The following is a 27,460-nucleotide window of genomic DNA, read 5'->3' on the forward strand; positions in this document are numbered from 1 at the left end:
AGAGAGAGAGAGAGAGAGAGAGAGAGAGAGAGAGAATCCACCAGGAACTGATTAGTGCAGTGTGCAGATCTCCCACATAAAATTTTCTGGAAATTTTCGTTTAAGTTTCCTCTAGTGACTGTGAGCCAGAGCCATGGAAAGGTTAGCTTTAGATTTTGGTTATGGTAGGATTAGGAATGAAGGGTTTGAGTTATAGGGTTGGGCTAAGATTCATGTGATAGCTAAAGTCCATTGTTGTCTTAATGGAATTTAGAATAGCCATGGAAACACATTTCTTTGGCATGTCTATAAGGGATTCTTTGACTAGGGTAACTGAAGTAGGAGTGCCCACCTTAAGCAAAAATCACCTTTTGAAGATGATGATGACAGAAAAATCAATGACAGGCACCTGAAATGATTTTGAAAGCTATTACTGTAACCCTCCAGTGTCTCTTTTCTTCTGTTATTCAGGTTTAATTAATTGATTTCTTATCTGGTAGGACAGACAGTGTCTTACTCTGTAGCCCAGGCTTTCCTCACATCCACAGTAGTCTTCCTACCTCTATCTCACAAATGCTAGATTGCCAGCAGGCTTTACCACAGTCCAGCTTAAGTGGCACATTAGAATAGTCAGACAGAGAGAGCTATTGTGTTAGAGGAAGAGAAAGAGAAACACAGCTTTATGCTGCTTTCTATAGTAATACAGTTCTTTTCTGGAACCTCCACTTTAGTGAAGCCAGAATTCTTGACTGCATTGTTAAAAAGACCTTGTGTCAATGCAGATCAGAGGTGAGTTTTATTTTATGTTTGTCTATTGGTGTGTATATGTATGTGTGTGTGAAAGAAAGATGGTTTGTATATGCTTGGCAACAGGGAGTGGCACTATTAGAAGATGTGGCCCTGTTGGAGTAGGTGTGGCCTTGTTGGAGTAGGTGTGTCACTGTGGGTGTGGGCTTAAGACCCTCACCCTAGATGCCTGGAAGCCAGTATTCTGCTTGCAGCCTTCAGATGAGGATATAGAACTCTCAGCTCCTCCTGCACCATGCCTGCCTGGATGCTGCCATGTTCTTGTCTTGACACTGGACTGAACCTCTGAACCTGTAAGTCAGCCCCAATTAAATGTTGTTATTGTAAGAGTTGCTTTGGTCATGGTGTCTGTACACAGCAATAAAACTCTAACTAATACTGTGTGTGTGTGTGTGTGTGTGTGTGTGTGTGTTTGCATGTGAATTACGGCATCCAGATGAAGGTTAGAGGCTAAAGTTACCTTCCACAGAACTTGAGGCAGGGTCTCTTGTTGCTGCTCTATGGGTGTGATTATCTAGGGGTTCTCCTGTCTCTGCCTCCTGTCTTGTCACTGGTTCACTGTAATTACAGACCTGCACAGTCATATTTGACTTTTCTTGTGTTCTGGGGATAGGAACTCAGCTCCTTAGTTACAGGGCAGGGACTTTACCCACTCAGCCATCTATTCCGCCCTGAAATTTATTACAAAGAGAATTTAAACATAGTTATTAGCAAGAAAGGCACCTCAGGAAAGCGTGGGTAAATGTTACAGCAGCCATGTATACAGCTTTCATGGCGTCTGAAGTTACATCTCCAACAGTTCATGAAAGACTCTTTCTTTCCTTTTAGTAAATGAGCTCATAGGTTGTTTCCTGAGGTGTCGTGGATAGGATTACGATGTAGTAAGGTAAACTCTTTCCATAGTTCCCGAAGCAGCAGTCTAGCTGTTAGAGACAGCATGGTTTGGCCCTGAATTCTGCCATCCCCACTGAGATCTTCATGCCACCCCATTGTCTATGTGATTCAGCCTGCCTGGTAGGAATGATATTCTAAAGAGACATCTGTGTCTTTCTCTTTGGCCAACAGACTCTTGAAACAAATTAGAATGTTTCCAGGAATCTCATCCTAGAAGCAAAGGCCAAGGAAAACCAGAGGAGGAACTTGTTTATGGGAGACTTGTCTAAGTCTGTTTTTCCGCCATACTGTCAAGACAAGAGCTGAAAGTAGGGAAGTGGGTGGGCTACACCTCACCTCATGCCTTGGCTGGACTGTTTAGGTAAGCTTATTGCTGGCCTCTACTTAAGTGTCATCCTGCTGTAGGACCCTGAAGATGGACTAAGGGACATAGTCATGTCTCTTCCGAATGTAACCACATTAAATAAATCTTTTTTCTGTCTTTCATTTATTTATACTGATTGGTGGTTATAGGTGCCACAGTAGCGAGAGAAGCTCACAAAGATACAAAGCCTTCATTTTCTGAAGGAGCAGAGGGGCTCAAGCCTTCTTGGAAAAGATTGATCCTAAACAGCTTACACCAGTGACTTTTATTCACTCTTACACAAAATTAAGTAGGCTGGGAAAGGTTCCAACTACCAATGTTATCTTGCCCTTGCTGCCTGAGAGAGCAGACCAGACAATCCACACAGATTTCAGTTCCTTTTGACCATGGTTAACTATAATCAAAACTAAGACCTCCAAGTTGACCAGGAATGTCTTAGGACCAAAGTCTGTGCAGCTGCAAGCTCTCATGTAGTAACAAGTGTAGACTCTCCAAGGAGACATTTCTTTAAGGTTCAAGCACCCTGGAAGCAATTTCTCAGCCTCTACCGATGAATCCAAACATAGCAAAGGCTCTGCTGAAGCATTTCACACAAAGCCAGACACAAAGGCTTTACGACACATTTCCCTTAAAGCCACACGTAAAGGCTTTACTATACATAGCACTACATATTTATTTATCTATTTAATTTTGAGGCAAGGTGTCTCTATCCTGTAGCTCTGGCTGTCCTGGATCTTGCTGGGTACACCAGGCTGGCTCTGAAATCACAGAGATGCTCACCTGTCTTTGCCTCTGAGTGCTAGGATTTAGGCAAGGCATGTGCCACCAGGCCTGGCTGATTGTCACTATTCATTTGACTCTTGTTTTAAGGAAGGATGAGAGGCAGCGGCTGTTTGTTTCATTAGAGAAGCCAGGACACAGGCTCTGTTCTTAACTCCAGTGACAGAAGATGGCCAACATCAAGTGCATATCTCATGTCTTAAACTCCACTGACTTCCCTCTATGAGCAACATTTGATGATGATGATGATTGATTGATTGATTGATTATGTTATAATCCTATCAAAGGAGTAAGGGAATAGTATTCTACAGAGGGGGAAACACAAGCTCACAGAGATAAGAGATTTTCTACTATAGTTATGTGTAACCACTCTTTTTATCCCTCCAACCTAGAGATTCATTAAAGTTGCAAATAAAGCCACCCAAGCCAGGCAGGGTGACACAGGCCTGTAATCACTTGGAAGGTTAAGGCAGGTTTACGAGGATTCAACAAGGTGCCCAGCAAAGTGGCGTGCACTCCTGTGGGACTCAGACTGGAGTCTCCCCGCCCACTTCTGGAGCCTCCTAGTGGCTGCCAAGAGAGAACTGAAACCCTCCCAGGTCTCGGTTGGAGAGCCAGTGCTAACGCTGAGGCTCCCGAAAGTCCTCCCACTCCCGATTCTGCCTAGCTCTCCTTGGCTCCGCCCTGCGCCCGATTGAGTTGGTAGTGGCGTTCGCAAGCGGGCGGTGAAGGCGCTGGCGAGTGGAGGAGCTCACGCGCTTTTGGTGAGGAGCAGGGAGGCCGGGTGCTGGCCCTGCTGAGGTCCTTGTCTGCGGCTGCGTGTAGTGTAGCCGCGGGACGGATCGGGATGACAGTGTCTTTGGCGCGGGGACACAGCGATCTTAACTCTAGCCCGCAGCTCTCTCTGCTGTCCACTAGGACTCCTCCTTTCCTCTCGCGTCTCCTTTCCCCTTGGGTTCCCTGGCGTCTTTTCCTGTCCGTGAAGGTCCTTTCTGAAAGATTTCCAGGCCCAAGTTAAGATGATCTTCCGAAGTCCCCTTCCTTAGAACTATGCTGTCCCTGTCCCATTAGCAGTCTCTTGTCTCTGATCCTGGCCAAGTCCGCCACTTTCCTGGCCTGAACCTCAGAAAGTCTGTCGTAGGTTTAGTAAAGAGGATTGATTGTGTCTTCAGCCCTCTCTGTGGCGGGGTGTGGAGAATTGCTGACCAAGCTCTCTGCCCTTTGTGCAGTTGCAGCCTGTGACAGGCCCAGGACGAAGATAGAAAGAGGGTGGTGGCCACAGCTCTGCAAATGTGCACTTCATACTTCGCAGTGAGTGGTTTTGGCTTTAAGACAGTTTGGAGTTAGTGACTTATTTGATAATAGGGAACAAGTGCCTTCTCCTCAGGACACCGGGTTTTCTGCATTTGTGCAGAGCATGCGTGCTCTCCAGTGGGGAATTCTATTCCAAAGTGAGACGCATTTTCCTACTCAAACTTTTACTCTGTGGCTGGCTGGAAAGGGGTTGGGAAGCAGAAATGGAGGGTGGGTGCTTTTCCAGACTTTTACAACTACTGGGGTCCAGCGTGGTGCGCACGCCTTTAATCCCAGCACTTGGGAGGCAGAGGCAGGCGGATCTCTGAGTTCGAGGCCAGCCTGGTCTACAGCATGAGTTCCAGGACAGCCAGGGCTACACAGAGAAACCCTGTCTCGAAAAAAATAAAAAATAAAAAAATAAATCCAAAAAACAACTACTGGGAAAAATCACTTTTCTTTTTTCTTTTTTAAAAATCAGTTTCCCTCAGGCTCCCCCAGAGCCTCTCACTTTTGAGATTGTTGTCAAGGCCTTGGAGAGTAGATATTTGGTACTCTGCAGTGTTACTTTATAGGTTTTCTAAATGTGAGCAAAACTCAGTGTCCAGACACTGAGATAGTTCAGCATGCTGTACCTTGATGGTGGAGTAATGGAAACGTCTCAGGACTGTTCTGTAATGCTCTGTCTGACTTTTACTGTTTTTATTCTTTGAGAATTTCATACATTATATTTCGATCATATTCATCCCCATCACCTGTTCTTCCCAGATCCACATTCCACCTCTATCAGTTCACTCATATATATATGTATATAATATATATATGTATGTATGTATATAGTATATATATGTATATATAGTGTACATATATATTATATATTTTATATATAAGGTTTTTTTGTTTGTTTGTTTGGTTGGTTGGTTGGGTTTTTTGTTTTTTGTTTTTTTGGTTTTGGTTTTGGATTTTGGTGGTAGAGGGTGCTCTTACCTCTTTGGCTGCCCTGGAACCTGCTAGGCAGACCAGGGTAACCTTGAACTCAGAGAGCTCCTTCTGCCTCTTCCTGAGGTAGAGTTGGGGTTGAGATTAAAGGTATATAGTAGCACACCCAGCCATGTGACATGTTCTTAAAATACTGCCTACCTATCAGGAACACATGAGTGTTAACTTCCAGTTATCCTGGAATTCCAGTGTAGACTGAAGACCAGCTGAGACATCCAGCCTTGTGGACTGAACAACGATTAGATTCTTGGTCATCCCTTTGGGAGATAGCCATTGTTGGAGTAGCCAGATTGATTACAGCCTGTAAACCACTCTAATAAATTCCTTTTATACATGCGTATATCTTCATTCTATTAGTTTTGTATTCCTGTAGAGAATCCTGGCTTATACACTGTGTCTGAATAAAATCTTAATTTTTCCTTCATGGGAATTGAATTCTTTTTTTTTAATAAAGATTTATTTATTATATATAAGTACACTGTAGCTGTCTTCAGACACACCAGAAGAGGGCATCAGATCTCACTACAGATGGTTGTGAGCCACCATGTGGTTGTGAGCCACCATGTGGTTGTGAGCCACCATGTGGTTGCTGGGAATCGAACTCAGGACCTCTGGAAGAGCAGTCAGTGCCCTTAACCGCTGAGCCACCTCTCCAGCCCCGGGAGTTGAGTTCTTAGTTCATATTTTGTTCTTTCAGATCCGTAAGGATGATGTTCTACTGTCTTCTGATTTGTATTTTGAGACTGATTTATTTTAGGTGTATGAGTGTTTTGCCTGCATCGATGTATATATCTTGTGACTGAGGAGGTCAGAAGAGGGCACTGGATCGCTGGGCACTGAACTGAAGTTGCAGAAGGTTGTCAGCTGCCGAGTGGGAGCTGGGAACTCACCCCACACCCTTTGGGAGAGCGTCAAGTGCTCCTAACTGCGGAGCCATCTCTCCAGCCCAAATTGTTTTTGATAAGTATGTTCACAGTTGCATTTCATGTCTCTGAAGTAGGTGCCTCCATTTTCCCCCCTTCTCTGTCTAAAGTTTTCTTTAAAGTTTGCTTTAAGATAAATTGATGATGGAGGGCTTTGGTGTAGGTTTTTTTTTTTTTTTAATTGGTCTTTGAGTGCATTCGAGCAAGCAAGATGTAAAAAGATAGATAGGTAGATAGATAGATTGGTAGAGATTGAGATCAGAGTTTATACTTTTGACTTAATTTGAGAAATTCAGCAACATTACTTAGTTATTTTTCTATCTTTACTGCCTTTCAAGAAATCCAGTTACCACTTGCTGTGGCCCTTCTTCTACAGCTCAGGGATATTCTGTGCCTTTTCTCTGGGTCTGCTGTTTTTGTTAGTTTCCATTAGTAGAACGTTCAGCAGTTTCTTCTCATTTATCTGATTTTATTTTATTTTTTTAAAAATCCAAGACAATGACATTATATCCTTGTTGATTTCTGTTTTAGCTTTGAAGCATTTTATGGTAATATATGCATAGCTTGATTTACTATTTCAACATTTTTAAGGACATAAGCCATAAGTCAACATTTTTAAGTACATTCATAATGTCATGTCATCATTTGAGGAGGTCCCTGCAGGGAAGCTAACCTCGAAGAGATGAGAATGAAAACTCAATTCAAATTGACTTCGTCAACCTGGATCAAACTTCAGGGAGTCTGATGCCAGGTGGTTATAAATATAGAATAGTGTCTTAGTTAGGGTTTTACTGCTGTGACCAGACATCATGACCAAGGCAATTTTTATAAGGGATATTTAACTGGGGCTGGCTACAGGTTCAGAGGTTCAGTCCATTATCAGTAAGACAAGAACATGACATCATCCAGGCAGGCATGGTACAGGCAGAGCTGAGAGGCACATCTTCATCTGAAGGTTGCTAGTGGAAGACTGGCTTCCAGGCAGCTAGGATGAGGGTCTTAAAGTCCACACCCACAGTGACACACCTATTCCAACAAGGGTACACTTCCTAATAGTGCCACTCCCCTGGACCAAGTATATACAAACCATCACAAGGGGAACATGTACAAACCATAATAAATAGTAATAGAATATCAAACATGATAGAATTTGGGGAAAAGTTTCCAAGCAACAATCATTCTATTCCAAGTTTCCGTGCAACGATAAAGCTTAGAAATGCTTTTACCGAGTATATGTGACTATGAAGATAGACTCTATAGCTAAAAGACCTAGAATCTAGTGTGGTCTCTGATGAGATAGCATAGAGGTCAGCAGGTCCTTTTAAAGTACATGTGACATCTCCCCTGAGGATGGGGTCTGTTAACTGGGAGCTAAAGATATATGTCTAGGGAAGGAGGGTCTGGTAAACTGCTAGGGTCAAAAAATTCCAAAGCAATCCAAGTAGTCACAAGAGTCTAGCAAAGCAATATCTTTATTTGAGTTAGGCAGCAAAAACTGACCAGGAAGGGACAACAGCACAGACTTGGGAGCCGACTGCATTTTCGAACATTGATCTTAGTATTTAAGCAGATGAGAAAAATGTATTGTACTCTGGTTGCTACTGATCAATCAGGGGCACAGAACAAACTGGGGAGCTGAACTACAACCACGAGATAGAATATCATGGAGTTTTTTAAGCCTGAAATTTGCTAACCTAGCCTAGTCCTGAAAGCTTCTAGCTTCGGGACAATCTTATCTGGGCCTAGAATGTTTGCAGCCTCTGAGACTTCCTGCTGAATAAGCTTACTCTTTTTACTCTTTATTATTATTATTATTATTATTATTATTATTATTTTTAGCTCTTTCTGAACTCTCACTGGCTGGTTCAATTCTGCTGTTCTGGCTTACTCTCTCCTCTCCAAGCTGACTGATTCAAACTGCTTCTCACAGTTCTGACTGAATTGCTCTGCTTGGCCTCATGCTAAGTTTGGCAATATGTTCTAATCTGGCTTCTTCTCATTCCCTGGCTTTAACTACCTCTGCTGACCTACACAAAACTTACAAACTCACTGTTCTCCTCTCCCAACTTTTACCTTCTTGTTTGGGATTAAAGGTGTGTATTCAGGATGTGCCTGTATTCCAGCCAGAGTAGCCAGGTTGCTGATTAAAAATAACTCTACAGAAATCCACAAACACCTGTGCCAAGTCACAGTAACTTATTCCCACCAATCCAGACTCAGGGAGAGGCATCTTCCTTAGGAACATGCCTTTGTGGTATCCTTATCCTGTTCCAATTGGTTGAGTTATTCAACTGTGACAGGTTCACTTGGCTAGCGAGAGACCAGATCTTTTGGATTCAGACTCCATCTTAGAGAACCTGACCTAAGATTGAACTCGAGTTAACTAACAAATTGGCACCTAACATCGCTTTCCAGGGTACTCCCCAACAAATCTACACCTCCAGGTCATTCATAAGCCTGCCTCTGGTACTTCACCTTCTAACAACCACCAATCAGGAGAAAAGCAGAAGTTAAGCTTATGGTTTGGCTCCCAACACCAGCCAATGATGTTAAAGGCCATAATGCCCCGCCTCCCAATCAAATGTGTGTTAGGCTAAAAACCCCTTTGCTTGTTTGCTTGCTTCTATAAATGTTTGCCTGAAACTAGGCTAGGGGCTCCACCTTCCCATCCTGCTGTGCCAGGGTTGGCAGGAAGCCCAAGCTGGAGCTTATAATGAAGAGGCCCTAGTGAGATTGCATCAGAATTGGCTCCTTGGTAGTCTTTTGGGGTTCAGGAACACTTCCTGGCACAACATTAACATTTGTCTAAACTTGCTAGCCAGGATATCAGTTACCCAGGTACATGTCTCTTTCTGCCAAACGTGATGTCAGTTACCCAGGGAGGTCTTGGGAACTTAAGCTTCATTTGATCCCTATTCACAATGGAAGTTGTATTTAAAATGGCTTCAGTTTGGTTCCATCTTACAAACATTTTGGGTGAGGTCTGTCTCTACAGAAAGCAAAAAGCTCATTAACAACCTCAACTATCAGCTTTCTGGTGCAGGTATTTTATTTTATCTCCTCTATTGAGAAGACACTACTACTGCATGTTTAACATGTTTAATATTCCTAAGGATCTATGGGCAAAAAGACCTTTGTGTCCCAACAATGTTTTTATTTTTTATTTTGTTTTATTTATTTATTTATTTTTTTGAGACAGGGTTTCTCTGTGTAGCCCTGGCTGTCCTGGAACTCACTCTGTAGACCAGGCTGGCCTTGAACTCAGAAATCCGCTTGCCTCTGCCTCCCAAGTGCTGGGATTAAAGGTGTGTGCCACCACTGCCCGGCATTACTTTTGCATCTTTGAGATAGGGTCTTACTCTGTGGCCCAAAGTCTCCTGAAACTTTTGATCCTTCTGGCTCAGCCTCCCTAATTCAAGAACTGAGTATTTATGTGTCCTAATATACTCCAACATTTCTCATTTCAAACAGAGAGTCTATGCCCATTTGTATCATGAAAGTAAGATTTATCATTACTGTATATCAGTAGAGTCCCTCCCATAATGTGTTCTTCCCTCAACTAACATGGTATAGCACAGCAAATGCCTTTATGGTAAACCATTATTGCATCCTGGAAGAAAAGACTTCACTTATAATAGTTTCACATGCTGAACATTCCTTTGTTAGTATTTTGTTAAAGATTTCAGGGGCCATTCTCTGTAGCTTTCTTTTCCTGTAATGCCATTGTCTGGCTTTGAGCCAGATAGTGGTCTCAGGGAATGAATTGAAGGGTACTTATCTTTCAGTTGTTTGTAGGAGCTTGGAGAGGGTTTCTTATGTCTTCCTCAAATATGTGATATAGTCAGTTGTTGAGGGTTTTGATGATAGATTCCATCTTTTCACTGGGTATATTTTCTAATAAGATTTTGTAATTTTTCTTGATTGAACTATGGTAGAAATCTGTCGATTACATCTAGATTATTCAATATGCTGTTCTATTCTCTTCTAATCAATTCTGTTTCTGTAATGGGTGATAATACCTCTTTCCTTTTTGTGGTGGTGAGACACTGGAGAGTCAGCTTAGGATTTCTCACATGCTAGGCTAAGCCCTTTCTTCTTTCTTTCTTTTTTTAAGCTGGGGTTTCTCTGTCTGTCCTGGAACTTGCTCTGTAGATATGGCTGTCTAGAACGTCAATATCTGCCTGCCTTCCAGAGTTCTGGAATTATAGTTCCATGCCATTTAGTCTAGCTTTGTTTTTGTTTTGTTTTGGTTTTGGTTTTTTTTTTTTTTTTTGGTTCTTTTTAAAACATTTTTAGATGTATTTATTTCATCTGTGGACCATGTGCATACCTGATGCCAGGGAGGTGAAAAGAGTCTGTAGGATCCCCTAATTGGAGTCATGGATGGCTGTGAACAGAGATGTGGCTGGCTGGAAAGAGATCTCAGTTCCTCTGAAATAAAAAGGGCTCTTAACTCCAGAGCCGTCTTCAGTCCCCAAGCCTTTTAAAAAAAAAAAAAATTATGTATTTATTTATTTATTATATGTAAGTACACTGTAGCTGTCTTCAGACACTCCAGAAGAGAGCATCAGATTTCGTTACGGATGGTTGTGAGCCACCATGTGGTTGCTGGGATTTGAACTCAGGACCTTTGGAAGAGCAGTCGGCTATCTTAATTGCTGAGCCATCTCACCAGCCCACCAAGCTTTTTTTAAAACATGTTTTAATTTTGAGACAAGATCTCATTAATTTCTCCAGGATGGCCTTGAACCCAGTCCTGCTCAAGTAGCCCCGTTGTGCCTTGACCTTTCTTTTTAATTTTTAATTATTATTTTGTTACTTTTATGTGTATGGGTGCTTTGCCTGTTTATATCTGTTTACCACACGCATGCAGTGTTCTTGGACACCAGAAAAGGGTGTTTGAGTCCCCTGGGACTGGAGTTAGACAATTGTGAGCCATGTTGTGGATGAAACCCTGGTCCTCTGGAAGAGCAACGGGTACTCTTAACCCCAGAGCTATGGCTCCAGCCTCCATTTCTTGAACCTTCAATCTTTCCAGTAGAACCCAGGGTATGGAAGAACAGCAACCTCTGAGTGATGTCTCCGAGCCCCTGGGTTCTCAGTACTCAAAACAGCCTGTAACGGTAGCTTCAGGGGATATGTTACTCTACACACACAAACAAAATACAAAAATCTTTTTAAAAACTCAACTTTTGAGTTTGAAACATTAGTGCTGTTTGGGGGTTTTTGAGGGGTGTGTTATTGTTGGATTACCCATGATCCTCCTAGCCCTACCTCTTTAGCTAGGATGAAGGCTTCGCCTACAGTACCGAGAGTGGCATGTGCTACTATTGTTGAGCATCCTAGGTCTGCTTTACTGAAATTGTTGATCCTTAGAGGACCTCAGGACCGGTTCTCATGTGTCTTTGGGTACGCTGGGCCACCCTTCCAGCTGAAGCAAAGATCACTCGTGGGGTATTGTGTACCGAGTTATGCTAACACTAGAGACCCTGTGACCAGGAGGAAAGGCAAGGAATGCAAGAAGCAAGCGCAAGTCCTTAAATGCACCTTCCCTGTGTTTTCGAATTGGGCTTCCTTCCTAAGGGAGCTGCTTCCATCATTCAGACCTCGCTAGCCAATCAGAGTACTAAGCGGGCTGTCCAATCAGGATCTCTGGCAGGCGGCGGGGAGGCGGGTCTTCTTTGGTTGCAGTGTTGTGTGTAGGTTCTCCGTAGCGGACAGGGGTACGAGTGGGCCCCGCTTTCGGCGCTAATACCAGGAGCTCTGAGAGGAACGTGGGCGAGCTCGGAAGCTGCGCCATGGTGAGCGAGGGGCCGCTGCCCCCAGAGCGGGAGGGGCGGCGACTGAGCCCCGGGAGCCGGTGTGCAAGGCGCTCTTCGGGACTGGGGCGGGGCGGACATCCTGCGAAGCAACCTAGGCCCTGGATCGGCGGCCTCTGGGCAGCTCCGCCTCTCGGCCGCTTCTGCGCAGAGCAAGGAGTAGCGAAAGGCTCCTCCCTGCGCTGGGGACGCTAGGGTTGGTGACGTCGCAGCTGTGCGAGCGCTCAGAGCCTATGTTCTTTTTGTCCCGAGGGCCAGTTGCTAGCTAAGTGAAGGTAGTCTATAGTTTCTTCGAGTTATAGAAGTTCTGACGTTTACGCTTCCTGTCTAGGCTTAGGATCTACTTTAAATTACTTTTGCGAAAGTTGTAAAGTCTACCCAATATTTGGTCTATATCTGCGTGTTTGTTTTACTGGTTTGTTAAGTCACTTACTGTATTTTGGGTTTGCTTCTGGCTGTTTAAACTGTTATTTCTTAGTTTTGAAATACTGTACTACTTTGATTATTGCAGTTTTATTGGGAGTCTTAAAGTCAGGCAGTGTACTGTTATTGCTTCAGTATCGTGTTAACTTTTTTCTTTTTCTTTTCTTGAGACAGGATCTCGGGTTTCCCAGGTTGGCCTCAAACTTTCTCTTAGCTGAGGAGGACCTTGAACTTCTGATCCCGCTACCCAAACCCACCTCCAGAGTGCTGGGATTAAGGGTGTGTGACTATATGCCCCTTTGTGTGTGTGTGTGTGTGTGTGTGTGTGTGTGTGTTTCTGGGGAAGGAGCCTAGGGCTTCGTGGTAGTAGTCAAACATTCTATCCGATTCTGAGTATGTCTTGCCAGATAATGTTTAGATCAACTTTCTGTTATTTTTAGCATAAATTGTGAGGATTTGATGTGTTGAATTTGTAGATCAAAATGACAACTGTCATAATTTTGAGGCTTCTTCCCAAAACCATGGAAATCTCTCCACTTACTAAGTTCTTTGATTGTTTTTATATTAGAAATATATATTTTTTGTGTACAGATGTTAATTACATTAATATGCAAGTATGTCTCACTTTATCTTTGCTATATAAGCTGTGTGGTGGTTTTATTTCTCCATCCAAATGTCAATGTACATACAGTTTGTATATTAATCTTGCAGTTCTACAAGTTCATAGTTTCCTAAATTCTTGTTGGTTCTTGGGTTTTCTAAAGCCAAAGACAACTTTACTTTTTTTAGTTATTTAACATTTTCAGTAGTACTTTTCCTTCTCTGGCAGTATAGGGTTGTTTTTTTGTTTTGTTTTGTTTTGTCTACAGTTACTAGTATGGTGTTGTGGTTTTTCTGTTTTGCTTGTCAGTTTGGTGGGTTACATTTTAAAAATGTGTACTGATGGTGGTGAAAACAGCTATTTGCGTAATGCTAGGCATGTGTTTTATCATAGAGCTTTGTCCACAGTCTGAAGTCTGAACTGACTTTCTGTATCTGCAGTGATTCCAGCCTGGTTTCAGATCGTCTTTTATTTGCAGCCCAGGCTGGCTTCAAACTCACATGAGATCTGTCTCAGCATGCCAAATGCTGGGGTTATAGGCATATGTAACCACACTGCCTCATTTTTAATTATTTTAGAAATACACTTGAAGATTTGGATTATTGATGTTTGTTGAGAAGTTTTTTTGCATTGAGCAATCTTTAGTTGTTGTTTTCTTTTCTTTTTTTTTCCTCCTGTGTTGTTTTGGTGTTTTGGTAATGTGGCCTCAAATTTTGAACCAGGGTTTGTTTGCCATTTTAGAAGATGTTTTACTGAATTAGTGCCATATCTTAATTGTTAAAAAGTTGATGGTTGAAATAATTTGCATCTTGTCTGTTTTTTTTTTTTTTTTTGAGTTAGTGATTTCATTTTTTTAGCACATATAGGCCTATTCATATTGGCCGTCTCTGTCTTTCAGAGAATTTGTTCATTCCTTCTAAGTTACTAAGAGTATGTGGTCTGGAGTTGTTCACAGTATGCTTTTATGGTTCTTTTATGTTCATGCTAATGATAGCCCTGTAGAATTCTCTCACCCAAGTCCTGAGCAGGCATAGTCCTGCTTAGTTTCGCAGATCAGCTAGAGCGTGAGAGCAGGAGTGCTCAGGGGGTATGGCTGTAGGTTGTTCGTCCTCCATACTCTGATCATTCATCCCTTTAAATCCATGGCTGGAGACCTAACAGTTTTGAAAAGCGAAGCTTTAGAGTGATTGGTTGTCTCTTGACTGCCTGTTTACAATTTTATTCTCTAATTGTTATTTTCCCGGGCTTGATTTATTTCTTCTTTCTCTAGCTTCCTATTACGGAATGATTTATTTTGCAGCTGTCTTCCTTTATAGTATAGGAATTTATTGTTTTAATCTCTCCCAAATATTTGTGCTTTGTGGCATACATTTTTGTAAGATGTACCTTTGATTCTGTTGAAATATTTAATCTCTCGAGACCTCTCCTTTACTGTATGTTACTTAAGACTTTGATTTCGTATCCCCGTTTTCCATTAGTTTAGTCCTGCCTTTAGTTTAGGGATTCCCAGTGCCTAATCATAAAGGTGCCAAAATTAAGAGTTTCTCTCTGTCTCTCTGTTTCTTTTTCTGTCTCTCTCCCTCTCTCATTCTCCCTTTTCATCTCCCTCTCCCCCTTCCCCTTCCCCATTCTCTAGGGTGGAAGTGTCAGGGTGACTATTCCAGGATTTATAATAACTTTTAAAATGATTTTATTATTTATTTTTCCTCTAAGTGCATTGGTGTTTTGCCTATGTGCATTCCTGTGAGGGTATCAGATCCCCTGGAGGTGGAGTTACATTTATGAGCTGCCATGTGGGCATTACGAGTTGAACCTGGGTCCTGTGGAAGAACAGCTAGTGCTCCTAGCTGAGCCATCTTTCAAGCCTCAGGAGTTTTAATAAGTTTTAGTGATACCTCAAAATAGATCCTGTTTCTGGGTTGGAAGAACCTTTATTGGCTCAGTCAGGAGGACAGAAGAGTTGAACAATTAGTGTTTTGCACTTCCTTACATCATCATAAATGGCCAGGACAAGCCCGATGATACACAGCAGGAGAAAATAACTGCAGGCAGCTCTTCCCATTACCAGCATAGAAATCTGATCTAAAAACAGTTTCCCTAGTTAATGTAGAGACACTAATAATTTTCAAGGGAAAAGAAGAGAGGATCAAGGAATCAACAAAGTAGTCAATGTTTGAGAACAACTATCATTTGGTCTTCCAGCTGGTGTTATGTTTAATTCTGACAATTCAGTTTGTCATGGTTTCTTCAGGAGGGAGCATTTGATGTTTGTTTGTTTGTTTGGTAGTGGTGGTAGTTGTTGGGGGTGGGGCTGCTAAGACAGGGTCTCTGTGGACCATACTGGCTTTGAACTTAGATTTGCTGCCTCTGCAGTTGTGTGCCACTGTGTCTGTTTTTTTTTTTTTTTTTTTTTTTTTTTTTTTTTTTTTTTAGTTTTAATCATGCTAAGTTAGTGCTGGAGAGATGGCTCAGTGGCTAAGAGCGCTGACTGCTCTTCCAGAGGTCCTGAGTTCAATTTCCAGCAATCACATGGTGGCTCACAGCCATCTGTAATGGGATCCAGTGCCCTCTTGTGGTGTGTCTGAAGACAGCAACAGTGTATTCACATACATAAAATAAATATTTTTAAAAAATGCTAAATTAGGAGCCCTAGACAAAACTAGTGACAGGTGGACAGTTTGTTTTAATTGCAATTTAACTCATTTAAGAGAAGAAAGAGCTTAAGAAAGAATGAAAGAAACCAGTTGTGGAAACTATCAGGATTGTTATTAAATTCTTAGTTTCCCTTCTGATGCTGTGGTAAAGCACCCTGATAATAGCAACTTTAGGAAGGAACGGCTTATTTGCTAATAATTCCAGGTTACAGTCCCTTGTGGGGAAAGCAGGACAAGAACTTTAAGCAGAGGGAGGATGAATATATTCATGCTTACTTGTGCTCAGCCCCCACTCTTCATGGATGTAGTTCAGAAACTCCTGCATAGGAGTTGGTGCCATTTACTGTGGATGGGTCTTGCTGCCTCCGTTAATATAATCAAGACAGTTCTCCATAGGCACACCCAAATGCGAACCTGACCTAGATTGTCCCCTTCCTGAGACTATAATGAGGTGCTCTGTTGAGTTGTCTCTTAAAACTAACTATCCCACTGATGAGACGTTTACTTTCCCAAACCAAATAAACCCTAGTGTAATACTAGAATAACAGTAAATGAAATTGTTGGTCACAAGTAAGAGTTACAGTAATTTAGACATCAAAGGGCAGTCTTTCCTAAACTCAGAATTAACCATGCTACATGAGGTTATCGCTGTGGGATTGAGTGAAACTGGCCAGAGAGAAAATTAAAATCAGAAGATCATGAATTATTTCAAGTATTCCAAATATTAAAGTATTTTATAGAGTACTAAACAGTAGGGAACCTCCAGACTTTGGGTCCGACTCTTTTGGACTTAGGAGATGGCTCAGTGGGTAAAAAGCATGTGCTGCTTAATTCTGATGAGCTGAGTTCTAACCCTTGGAACCCACATAAACCACAGATGTGTAGTGCATGTATATAATCACATACGGTGAGGTGGTAGAGAGAGACGGAAGAGTCCCCTGGAAGCTAGTCTGGCATATATAGTGAAGTGGCAAAAATGAGAGATCCTGCCTCAAGTTGGAAAGCAAGGTTCACCATTGAATGTTGTCTTGATAGCCACATCCATGCTATGTTAATGTGTATATCTCTGAGGCAGTAGCATCTGAAACTTAATGGCCTGTGATCTGGAAGGTATCCATAGCACCAAACAGTTAAGAGGGGCCTCCCTACTCATAACACCAATCATAACCAATAAGCAAGAGTTAGAAAAGTTAGCTCTAAGTCTCTAAGAGTTATCCCTCCACAATTTATTGACATCATATGGTTTTAGCCTTTTATCTGTATCTTTAACAAAAGTCATAATGGTTAAAAGTGGTAACATAACATGACTTTTACAAAGAGATAAGGAGCCTGATAGCATAGCGACTGGAAAGATGGGAAGAATGGTAGGTATCTAGCTCTGAGGTCTTAGGGTAAAGGAGTAACATGGGTATCATAATATCCATGGGTAATATCCTTGGTTGTGGCATAATTTAAAGGTTCCTGAAGCAGGTTTAGGATAGATTCCCTGGAATGACCTCAAAGGAATTAGAAGGTAGGGCTTGTGCAATCTTAGAACTCAGAAAGGTGAAAGCAGAAACACTTGGAGTTGCAGGTGTATAGGGTGAGTTTTACTTTGGCCTCGTTGGAATAGGAAATAAAAATCTCCAAGAGGCTCACATAAGTAGGCTTCTTGAGTTTCCAGGGTGAAATAGGTTTAACTGTAGACAGATAAGTCATGGTCATAGGTTATTTCTTAATTTTTTCGTGGATGGAAATCTTACAGGATATCTTATGGGTCTGGGAAGGCTCCTTGTGCCTACTGATAGAAAATCATTAGTAGGGGGATTAGTGCCTTAGAAGGGGAAATTAAATGTCTCTATGAGACTAGTCTGATGAGTGGTGGTGGTGTTGATGGGAGGTAAGAGGTCTGATACTACAGGTTAAAAAATGACCTGTGTACTAAAAGAGGTTATTTCTGTATGAAAGTTTCAAGGAAGAAAGGTTTTCTTCCATGGCAGAGAGGTAGAGGGTGTCCCATATGTCCTGAGGCAAGACACTCCAGGTGAGTGGTTTAATATCTGGGTTAAGTGGTCCTGCCATTTAAAGCCAAATAAGAACTGAATCTGGGTGGGTTCAAAAACAGAAAGAAAGCATCCTTAAAGTGTAAACGATAAAGCTAGATGATATTAAGAGTATATTTCTTTTTACAGTGTCAGGATTAGGACCTATGGAAAGTCTGGGTTCACAGTTGAGAATGTGTCAACAAAAAGTCGTAATCTCTTCTAAGTTTTAGGTTTTAATTGGGCCTTTGAAGAAAGTTGTGAAGTCTTTAGTGACAATTTTGACAGAAGGGGCTATTAGCATCTGGGATTAGAGATGCCTCACACTTGAAGGGGAACTTGTTATAAGATGTAGGGGTGCATAGTAGAGATAAGGGAGAATGGTGCAGCTCTAGACATTCTTGGGCCTTTATAGGGTAGGGGTTTAGGGTCTCAGATCTGATAAATGGCCCTGCCATAAATGGGCCTGGAGGTTGGATGAAATGCCCTTTAGGAAGGGAATTGGGCAGCTGAGTAGAACCAAAAAGGAATGAATGAAAGATGTTTATCACGTATGTTGAAAGAGGTTTATAGTGTTCTGGTTGGAGTTTGCCGTTAATACTAGGGAGGAAGACTGAGGAAGATTAAGGACCAAATGTAGTATAGTCATAGCCCTTGATATTTCTTGGATCACCTGAGGCATATGCATGGAGTACCAAGGAAAACTTGAGCCTGAATAACCCCAGGGTCATGTCTTCCAAGGGGAAGTAAGCCCCTATTGTACAGGACCAGAGTTAGGGCATTGTCAGCTTTCATGTTTGACCCTAGCATGAGAGTTTTAGATACAAGATGGTAAGAGGTATAGATTTGTGGGGGTTTTGTTTGTTTGTTTGTTTTTGTTTTGTTTTTGAGACAGGTTCTCACTATTTAGTTCTTGCCTAGAACTTGCTATGTTGACCAGGTTGGTCTCAGATTCAGAAATGGGCCTGATTCTACCTCCTGAGTGCTGGGATTATAGGTATGCACCATCACACGCAGTATAAGGAATATTTTTCTGAAGGTCAGAGTGTAGCTTTTACTTGCTTCCTGAATTCTCTGTGTCAAGCTCCTGGGTGAACATTTATGTGAAAGCAGAGTGTATCTGGATAAGGGGGAAGAGTTATAGTAGACTTAACAGGTAGAGAGTGATGGAGTTAGAGAGCGGGAGAAATGAAGTCCCTTAAAATTGTAGACTACAACAGTTAGTGGTCCCCTACCCCAACTCCTATGACCTTAACATCAACAAAGAATTCCTTTGACCTGTGTCCATCAGTTTTGAATGAGAAGCATGTCTTTCTTCGAGGGTGCAAAAGGACTTCCTTCCCTTATCCTCTGACGGGAGACAAAGCTTTAGAGTCACCTAAACCAGGTACCTTTAGCTGATCATCATAAAATGCTGGGCAAAACAACACCTGGAAGGCCACCAGCGACAGTCAGTCAAAAGGATTCTCAAAGACATGCACAGACAGAGGTTATAGAAATAGTTCAAGGAAGCAGTAGGCCCACAGAGGGAGTTGCATAGATAATAAGAGAGTGAGTGAAGGATGATTTGCTTTCATATGATGTGGTCCATATCTGATACCGAGGTAAATATGTGAATACCCTATCTTGTGGAGTAAAATTTGCAGTTTTTTTTTTTTTTTTTTTTTAAATCTGGCCATTTTTTATGAAGTGCCACTAAATCTTCAAAACGTGGAAATTCACTTTTATTTCTGTCCCTTTGTGTCTGTGGAGTAGTTTGAAAGTCTTTGCTGTGTGTTAGGCAAACCATCACTTTATTGTTTAGAAGACTGGCAATTTCTCAGCATTTGGATCAATAGAAAGTTGAGAAACTAATTACTGATAAGTGTGGTTTTTAAATTTAAATTTATTTATTTACATCCCAAATGCTACTCCCCCAGCCTCTCCTTCCAGACTCCCTTCCCCCATCCTCCTTCCCCTTCTCCTCTGAGAGGGTGGGCCCCACTCTGTATCACCCTACCCTGGCACATCAAGTCTCTTGCCAGATGAGGCACATCTCTCCTCCTGAGGCTAGACAAGGCAGCCCTGTTGGGGAATGGATATCCCAGTTGGGCTACAGTTTTAGGGAGAGCCTGTTTTAGTTGTTGGGGGACTCACATGGAGACTGAACTGCATATCTGCTACATTTGTCCCACCCGTGTACGTTCTTTGGTTGCTGGCTCAGTCTCTGAGAGCTACCAGGGGTCCAGGTTAGTTGACTCTGTTGGTCCTCTTATGGCGTTTCTATTCCCTTTAGGGCCTGCAGTCCTTCCTTCAACTCTTCTATAAGAGTCCCTGACCTCTGTCCATGTTTGGCTGTGGATATCTGTATCTCTTTCTGTCAGCTGCTTGGTAGAACCTCTCAGAGGACAGGTATATTAGTCTCCTGTCTGCAAGCATGACAGATATCATTAATAATGTCAGGGATTGGTGCTTGCCCATGGGATGGGTTTCACATTGGGTCACTTATTAGTCAGCCATTCCTTCAGTCTTTTTCTGTCATTGTCCCTGCATTTCTTCTAGATGGGACAGATTTTGTGTTGATGGTTTTGTGGGTGTGTAGGTGTCCTTATCCCTCCACTGGGAGTCCTGCCTTGCTACAGGAGGTGACCTCTTCAGGTTCCATGTCCCTACTGTTAGGCATCTCTGCTGAGGTCATCCACTTTGACTCCTAAGAACCTCCCCCACCTCAGGTCTCTGGGACTTCCTAGAGACTCCCCCTGACCTCCCACTCCTGACCCCTGAAGGTTTCCATTCATTCCTCTGGCCCTCTGGGCTTCTCTCCTGTTATAAGTCTGTTCTGGTTTATGTTTTTGTTTTTATGTTTTTTGTTTTTATTTCATGTGATTTTATAAAGGTGTAATTCAGAAGAGATGATATTTGATCACACTTATTCTTCACTATTTTCTTCCTTCCTGAGATAGAAGCCTTGCAATAGAATATAGCCTGACTTTGAACTCTTGAATGCAAGTGATTTTATTTACTAGTCTCCCAAGTAGCTGGGACTATAAGAACATGCCAACACTCTTGACAACATTGCATTCTTTGTAAAAACACATACCATTTAGTTGTTTCATTTTGCATTTCTGTTTACTTAATGGATGCTGGCTTTGTTGTTGTTGTTAGGCTCATTAGTCATTCTTGCTGTGGTAAATTCTGCATGGTATAAATTACTTTTGAGGCTTCTAAATGTTTTTTCTTGGTGTAATCAGTTCCTCACTTAATAAGTGACAATATGCATGAAGTGTTGTTTTCCAGAGAAACTCAGTAGACTCATGGCCCACATCATTGGCGGTGCTGGGGAATTTTCTTGGTACCTCTAAATGTATAGAACATTCAAAAAGCTAACAGTTTAGAAAATTGCTGTGTTTATGTAGTCATTTAGAATAAGAGAACTGCTGTTACCATTTATGTTAGTGGGATGTCTCCCAGAATCTTAGGTTCCCTAATACCAGAAAAAACCCACTCTTTGTGTATAGAAATGTGTAAGTAAAAGCAGCCTCTTGACTGCTATTGCTGGCTCTTTCCTGTATATCATTCAGCAGAATTCTGTTATTATAGGTAGAAATCTACTCTAGGAAGAAAACATGGGGTGGCCTGCAGCACATTTACCTCCCAGGCACAGTCATGAGGGTTCTTACTATGCTCGCTCTTTCTCTCTCTCTCTCTCTCTCTCTCTCTCTCTCTCTCTCTCTCTCTCTCTTTTCTTTTCATGGAGTCAGGGTCTCACTGTGTAGTCCTGGATGTTCTAGAACTCTCTGTTGCTGTCTTCTTTTGTAGTATCTCAGGGCTGGCATTAGAATTTTCATTTAATTAAATAAATTCCTGAGTACACAAACTTATATGGACATCTTATCAATTGAGTGTAAAATCTCTAGATCTATTAGTTTCATCTGTTCTCTCCTGTGTATATTCGGGATGTTTTAGGAGTTTTTGGCCTTTGAGGATGTGGCTGTGGAGTTCAGCCAGGAAGAATGGGTTTTGCTGGATCCTTCTCAGAAGAAACTGTACAGAGATGTGATGCTGGAGACCTGCAGTAACCTTACTTCAATAGGTAAGAATGCCACTGTTCATTTTGTATAAGAACAGATGTTCCTTGGTTCTGTGATTTAGAAAGGAAAGAAATCAATTAGTAAACAGGAATGGGTCCAGTGTATGTCAAACCAAGAAATTCATTTTTCTGTTATTTCTAATAATTTGTGATGGGGGATTAAATCTCGATTTTAGGCATCAAATGGGAAGACAAGAACATTGAAGAGCAGTACAAGCATTCTTGGAGATTCCTAAGGTAATTTTCATATACATGTAGAAGAAAGTTTTCATTGAGAAACTCTTAAATATGTTATGAAAAGTTGCAAGCAGAAAACCAAAGGGAGCTGGAGGGATGGCTCAGTTTTTATGGGCAATGGCTATGCTTCCAGAGTACCCGGTTTCTAGTCACCTCACCTACCTGATGGCTCACAGCCATCTGTATCTCCATTTCCAGGGCATCCAGTGCTCTCATCTAGTCTCTGCAGTCACCATGCATGGGTAGATGTACAGACTTACATATGGGCAAAACACCCGTGCATATAAAATAAGTGATAAAATCCAAAAAGGAAACAAAAGTTAGAGCTTTACAGTGTATTTATCATTAGAATGATTTCATCAAAAATGTACACTTCAGTGTATCTTTTTGAAAAAACAGTTTGTTTGGACAACACTTACATGACTAGAGCTTTTTATATATATAAGATTTACTTATGTATTTCACATACATGAGTATATGGGTCTGCAGATACATCTACACACCAGAAGAGAGCATTGAATTCCATGGGACTACAGTTATAGGTGCTGTGAGCCACCATGTGGATGCTGGGAATTGGACTCAGGACCTGGAAGAACAGCCAGTTCTCTTAACCACTGAGCCATCTCTCCAACCTTTGTGGGGGCTGTTTTGGTAGTAGCTCTTTGGGTGGATATTGTAGAATCATCAATTCTTTTCTTTTGAGACTATTCAAGTGGCAAAAGCATACAGTTTCCTTAACTTTTCTGACTAAGTAAGCATAACACCTTCTGGTAAATAGGCAGTCATTAGTGAAGCAGACATTGCTAACATGTTTATAATTTTTTACAGAAGTTGCATGATAGATGCAATTTATGAGCACAAAGAAGGTGGTCAGTTTCAAGAAACCTTTACCTGGATACCAGATTTCCGTAGGAGTACTAACATTTCTACTGGAGTAAAACCATTTGAATGTGGTGTGTGTGGAAAAGTATTCACGTGTCATTCATCCTTTAATGAGCACATCATGTCTCACTTAGGGGACAAACCATCTGAACACAAACATGGTAAGAAGCAATATAAATGTAAACAATGTAAAAAATGTTGAACTCACAAAATATTTAATGATACCTTATGGAAATGAAATGTTTTCAAAATCTTTTGATTTCCCAGGTTCATGTGGAATACAGCAACAAAGTCAGAGTGTTGAAAAATCCTATAAACAGTGTGGAATGGCCTCTGCTTGCCACTGTTCGCTTTCTATAGATGGAAGAACCAACAGTAAAGATAAATGTTACAAATGTGAACAATCCAGTAAAGCTCTGAGTTCTTCCAGTTCCCTCCAGAGTCCTCAAACAGTTTATGCTGCAGGAAGAACCTATGAGTGTGAAGAGTGTGGAAAAGCCTTTAGACATGAGAGCTCCTTTTTATTACACCAATTAACTCACATTGGAGGGAAATCATATGAATGTAAACAGTGCGGGAAGGCCTTCAGGTGTCACAGTTATCTTCAATTACATGAAAACTTTCATATTGAAGAAAACCCCTACGAATGTAAACAGTGTGGAAAAACCCTCTGTTCTCCCAGTTCCCTTCGAGTTCATGAAAGGATTCACAATGGAGAAAAACTTTATCCATGCAAACGGTGTGATAAAACTTTCAAATGTCAAAGTTACCTTCAAATACATGAAAGAACTCACACAGGAGAAAGGTGCTATGATTGTGAACAATGTGGTAAAGCTTTCAGAAGTCACTGTTCCCTTCAAAGACATAAAATAGCTCATCCTAGGAAAAAACCTTATGCATGTAAACAGTGTGGTAAGTCCTTCACTTATCCATATTTGCTTCAAACTCATGAGAGATTTCACACCAGAGAAAAAACATATAAATGTAGGATCTGTAGTAAAGCCTTTCTTTGTTCCCCCTTTCTTCAGAGACACAAAAGAACGCATACTTGGGGGAAACCGTATAAATGTAAACAGTGTGGTAGAGCCTTCAGAAGCCACAGTTCCCTTCGACTGCATGCAAGGGGTCACACAGTAGAGGAATCTTACACATGTAGGGTCTGTAGTAAAGCCTTTCTATGTCCTCCTTTCCTTCAGAGGCATGAAAAAACTCACGCTGAGGAAAAGCCCTTTGAATGTAAGCAATGTAGTAAAATCTTCAGAGATTGGAGTACCTTCCAAGTGCATGAAAGATCTCACACTCTAGAAAAGCCCTATACATGTAAGCTATGTAGTAAAGCCTTTTTTTATTCCTCTTCTCTGGAAAGACATAAAAAGATTCACACTAGAAAAAAATGCTATCCATGTAAATATGCATGTGAACAGTGTGGTCAGTCCTTTATTTTTCCCTGTTTACTTGAGAAGCATTTAAGAACTCACACTGATGAAAAACCCTATGAATGTAAACAGTGTGGTAAAACATTTAGGAGTCTCACTTATGCTCGAATACATAAAAGAACTCACACCGAAGAAAGACAATATGTATGTAAACAGTGTGGTAAAAGTCTCAGTTGTCCTAGAACTCTTCAGTTACATGAACTAACTCATACTGGAGAAAAACTCTATGCATGTCAACAATTTGATAAAACTGTCAGAAGATTCAGTTATTTTCAAATACTTGAAAGGGCTCGTGCTGAAGAAAAAGCTTACAAATGTAAGCAATGTGGTGCAATTCTCAGTTGTTCAAATTCCCTTCAGCTACATGAAAGAATCCATATGGGAGAGAAATCCCATGAATGTAAACAATGTGGTAAAGCCTTCACAGTCCTCAGCAATCTTCAAGTACATGAACTATCTCACACTCATGAAAAATCCTATGGATGCAAGCAACATGGTAATGTTTTCAGTCTTAGTAATCTTATACAGGAAAGAAAGAAAGCTGAAGCAAATCTCTGTGAATGTAAACAGTGTGGTAAATCTTTTGTGTCTCGATATTTACTTCAAATGCATGAAAGGTCTCATTCTGCAGAGAAACGCTACGAATGTAAGGTATGTGGTAAAAGCTTCATTTATCCCTCATTTCTTCAAAGACACGAAAGAACGCATACTGGAGAGAAACCTTATGAGTGCAAACAATGTGGTAAGGCCTTCAGAGTTCAGAGCTCCCTTCGATTACATGAAAGAACTCATTCTGAGGAAAAACCTTATGAATGTAAAGACTGTGGTAAAGCCTTCTGGCGGCTCCCTTCTCTTCAAGTACATGAAAGAATCCATACAGGAGAAAAGCCTTTTGAGTGTAAACAATGTGATAAAACCTTCAGGTGTCACAGTTCCCTTCAAAGACATGAAAGAACTCATAGTCACGAAAAACCATATGAATGTACACAGTGTGGTAAGGGCTTTAGATGTCACCGGTCCCTTCAAAGACATGGAAAAACTCACGCTGAAGAAAAAGCCCAGGAATCTGGACAGTGAGCAAAATTTTTTAGGCTTTCCAGTTTCTTTTTAATGTATGAAAGTAACTCCTGGGAAGAAATTCTGGTGCTATAAAACAAGTGGTGGTGGTGGTGTTTTTAATCATAGACTTACTGAAGAAAGACCTATCAGTAATAATCAGTGACTTAAGATGTTCAGTTCCAAGCCTGATATGGTGGTGAATGTCTTTAATCCTAACACTGGAGAGTCAAAAGTAGACAGATCTCTTGTTCAAGGCCAGCCTCCTCTGCAAAGCAAGGTACAGGACAACCAGGGCTGCACAGAGAAACCCTGTTTCAAAAAACAAAAGATGTTCAGTTCCATTTGAAGCCTTGAACATCTCTGGTGGAATACCTTTGAAATGAATATAATATGAGGATAACTAATTTTTCATATATCCTCTTGAATACTCACATGATAATGCAAATAGAGGTAGCTCTTATAAGAATAAGCGTCAGATTGAAAATAGTTTGGAAAGTAAAGTTTGTAAAACTTTTAACTGCACTGAAAGTCATGAAGAAGACGATTGGAAGTAAACCATGTGTATTTTGCAGTCCTCATGCAAATTTACCTGTAATGCTCAGATTTTTTGAGTGTATTTTTGTAAGGTTAGGGATATGTTGTGTTTGATTTGCAATTACTGGTGACCATAGAAGGGGTGGTGGTGCAGCCCTCTAGTGCTAGCTACTCAGGTAGCTGGTGGAAGAGAATTTCAAGCTCAGGACCTGCCCAGGCAATGTAAGCCCCATTTTGCAATCAAAAGTTGAAGAGTACGGGGTATGTTGCTAAGTAGGTAGAATACTTAGCTGGCAAGCATGAGACTGTAAATTCAATCCCCAGTACTCTTACTAAAAGAATAAAAATCCCAAGAGAATGAGTTGCCATTTCTTTCAGAAATGCATACATTAGAATGAAAGTTGTTAAGTATTCAACAATAGAGATAGTATGTGATAGATATGTTGTTGGACAATTTTATAACTGAAGATCATTGTGTCTTCTGTAACTTTTCCTGGTGCTGTGATAAAATGTTCCAACAAAAACAAGTTAGGAAGGGTTTCCTTTGTCACAGTTTGACATGGCACAGAAGTTAGAGCAGGAGTAACATGTGACAGCTTGCCACACTGCATCTGTAGTCAAGAAACAGTGATGAGTGGCCATGATTGCCTAACTTTCTCTCTGTTATACGGTTTGGAACCCAAACCTAGGGTATAATGCCACCACCTTCACAATGGGTCTTCCTGTCTCAGTTTAAATCCCTTACAGGCAAACCCTGAGGCTCATCTTCCAGGGGATTCTAGATCTAAAGATGATATCAACTAACACAAATATATTACATACTGCCCCAAACATGGGCAGTATGTTGTTTTACTGCTTATTCTAGGCAAGGATAACTACTTATTTAGGAAACTGAGAATATTTGATGTGAATATATGAAAGGATAATGGCATAAAGATAAGTGCTACACACTTAATGAAGGCCCCATATTTTAAGTGGAATCCTCTGGACTAGCTGTTGCTCTTCCTTGTCAGTGAATTATTTAGTCAATGTCAAGAACATTGCTGTACACTAAGATTATTACTAGTAACTTTATAAACACTTTAGACTTAGATTTTATTGTCTGTAAAATTTTCCTTAGTATATTCAAAATTTTTTCACTTTGCAAAATTAAAAAAATTTGATACTTTTCTAGACACTCATTATTGTGCAAGTAAGAATTTAGTATACCTTGGACTATACTGTGTTAGAAAGCTTGATTTTTAAAATTTTCTAACTTACCAGAATGTATTTTAGAAAGTTTTTTTTAGTGAATTTTAGTTTAGGATTATTTGGTTTGAGATTATACAATAGTTTCTAAAATGATTCTAAATGTACTTTTGCCATTTTGTACTAATTTATATGACGGGCACTCAGCATTCATGATTCAACTCTGGACAACTTGGCTCTCTATATTTTGCATTCTAAAATATTAAGCCAAGATTTTTTTGAGACAAGGTAGCTCTGACCTAGAACTCAGTATGTAGACCAGGCTGACCTTGAATTCAGAGATGCACCTGCCTTGGTCTCCTGAGTTGCTAGGATTAAAGGCAAATGCCACATTCAGGTAAGATTTGTATGTAAACTTAAGCCTCTTGTCTCATTAGTTTGAAAATTTGCTTTAACCTTTAATAAATAGTAAAATTATATTTACTAAAGAATTTTTAA

At 40.9% G+C, this 27,460-nt stretch overlaps 1 protein-coding gene across 4 annotated transcripts; it reads left to right on the plus strand.

Annotated features, from left to right (window-relative positions):
• The first annotated feature begins 3,512 nt into the window (after nt 1-3,512).
• Nucleotides 3,513-27,460, plus strand: LOC110297486 (zinc finger protein 709-like). 4 transcript variants are annotated; one of them, XM_029479652.1, is made up of 6 exons: nt 11,722-11,840; nt 12,456-12,472; nt 21,503-21,629; nt 21,803-21,863; nt 22,692-22,906; nt 23,013-27,460. In XM_029479652.1, the coding sequence occupies exons 3-6, from the start codon at nt 21,596-21,598 to the stop codon at nt 25,256-25,258; spliced, it is 2,556 nt and encodes an 851-aa protein (XP_029335512.1). In that variant the 5' UTR covers nt 11,722-11,840; nt 12,456-12,472; nt 21,503-21,595; the 3' UTR covers nt 25,259-27,460. The 4 variants fall into 4 exon arrangements, with proteins under 4 accessions (XP_029335513.1, XP_029335512.1, XP_029335510.1 ...); XM_029479653.1 differs by lacking the exons at nt 11,722-11,840; nt 12,456-12,472 and adding an exon at nt 3,513-3,588; XM_029479650.1 differs by lacking the exon at nt 12,456-12,472.

The sequence above is a fragment of the Mus caroli genome, chromosome 7, assembly GCF_900094665.2.
Source record: "Mus caroli chromosome 7, CAROLI_EIJ_v1.1, whole genome shotgun sequence".
In the NCBI taxonomy this organism is placed as follows: Eukaryota; Metazoa; Chordata; class Mammalia; order Rodentia; family Muridae; genus Mus; species Mus caroli.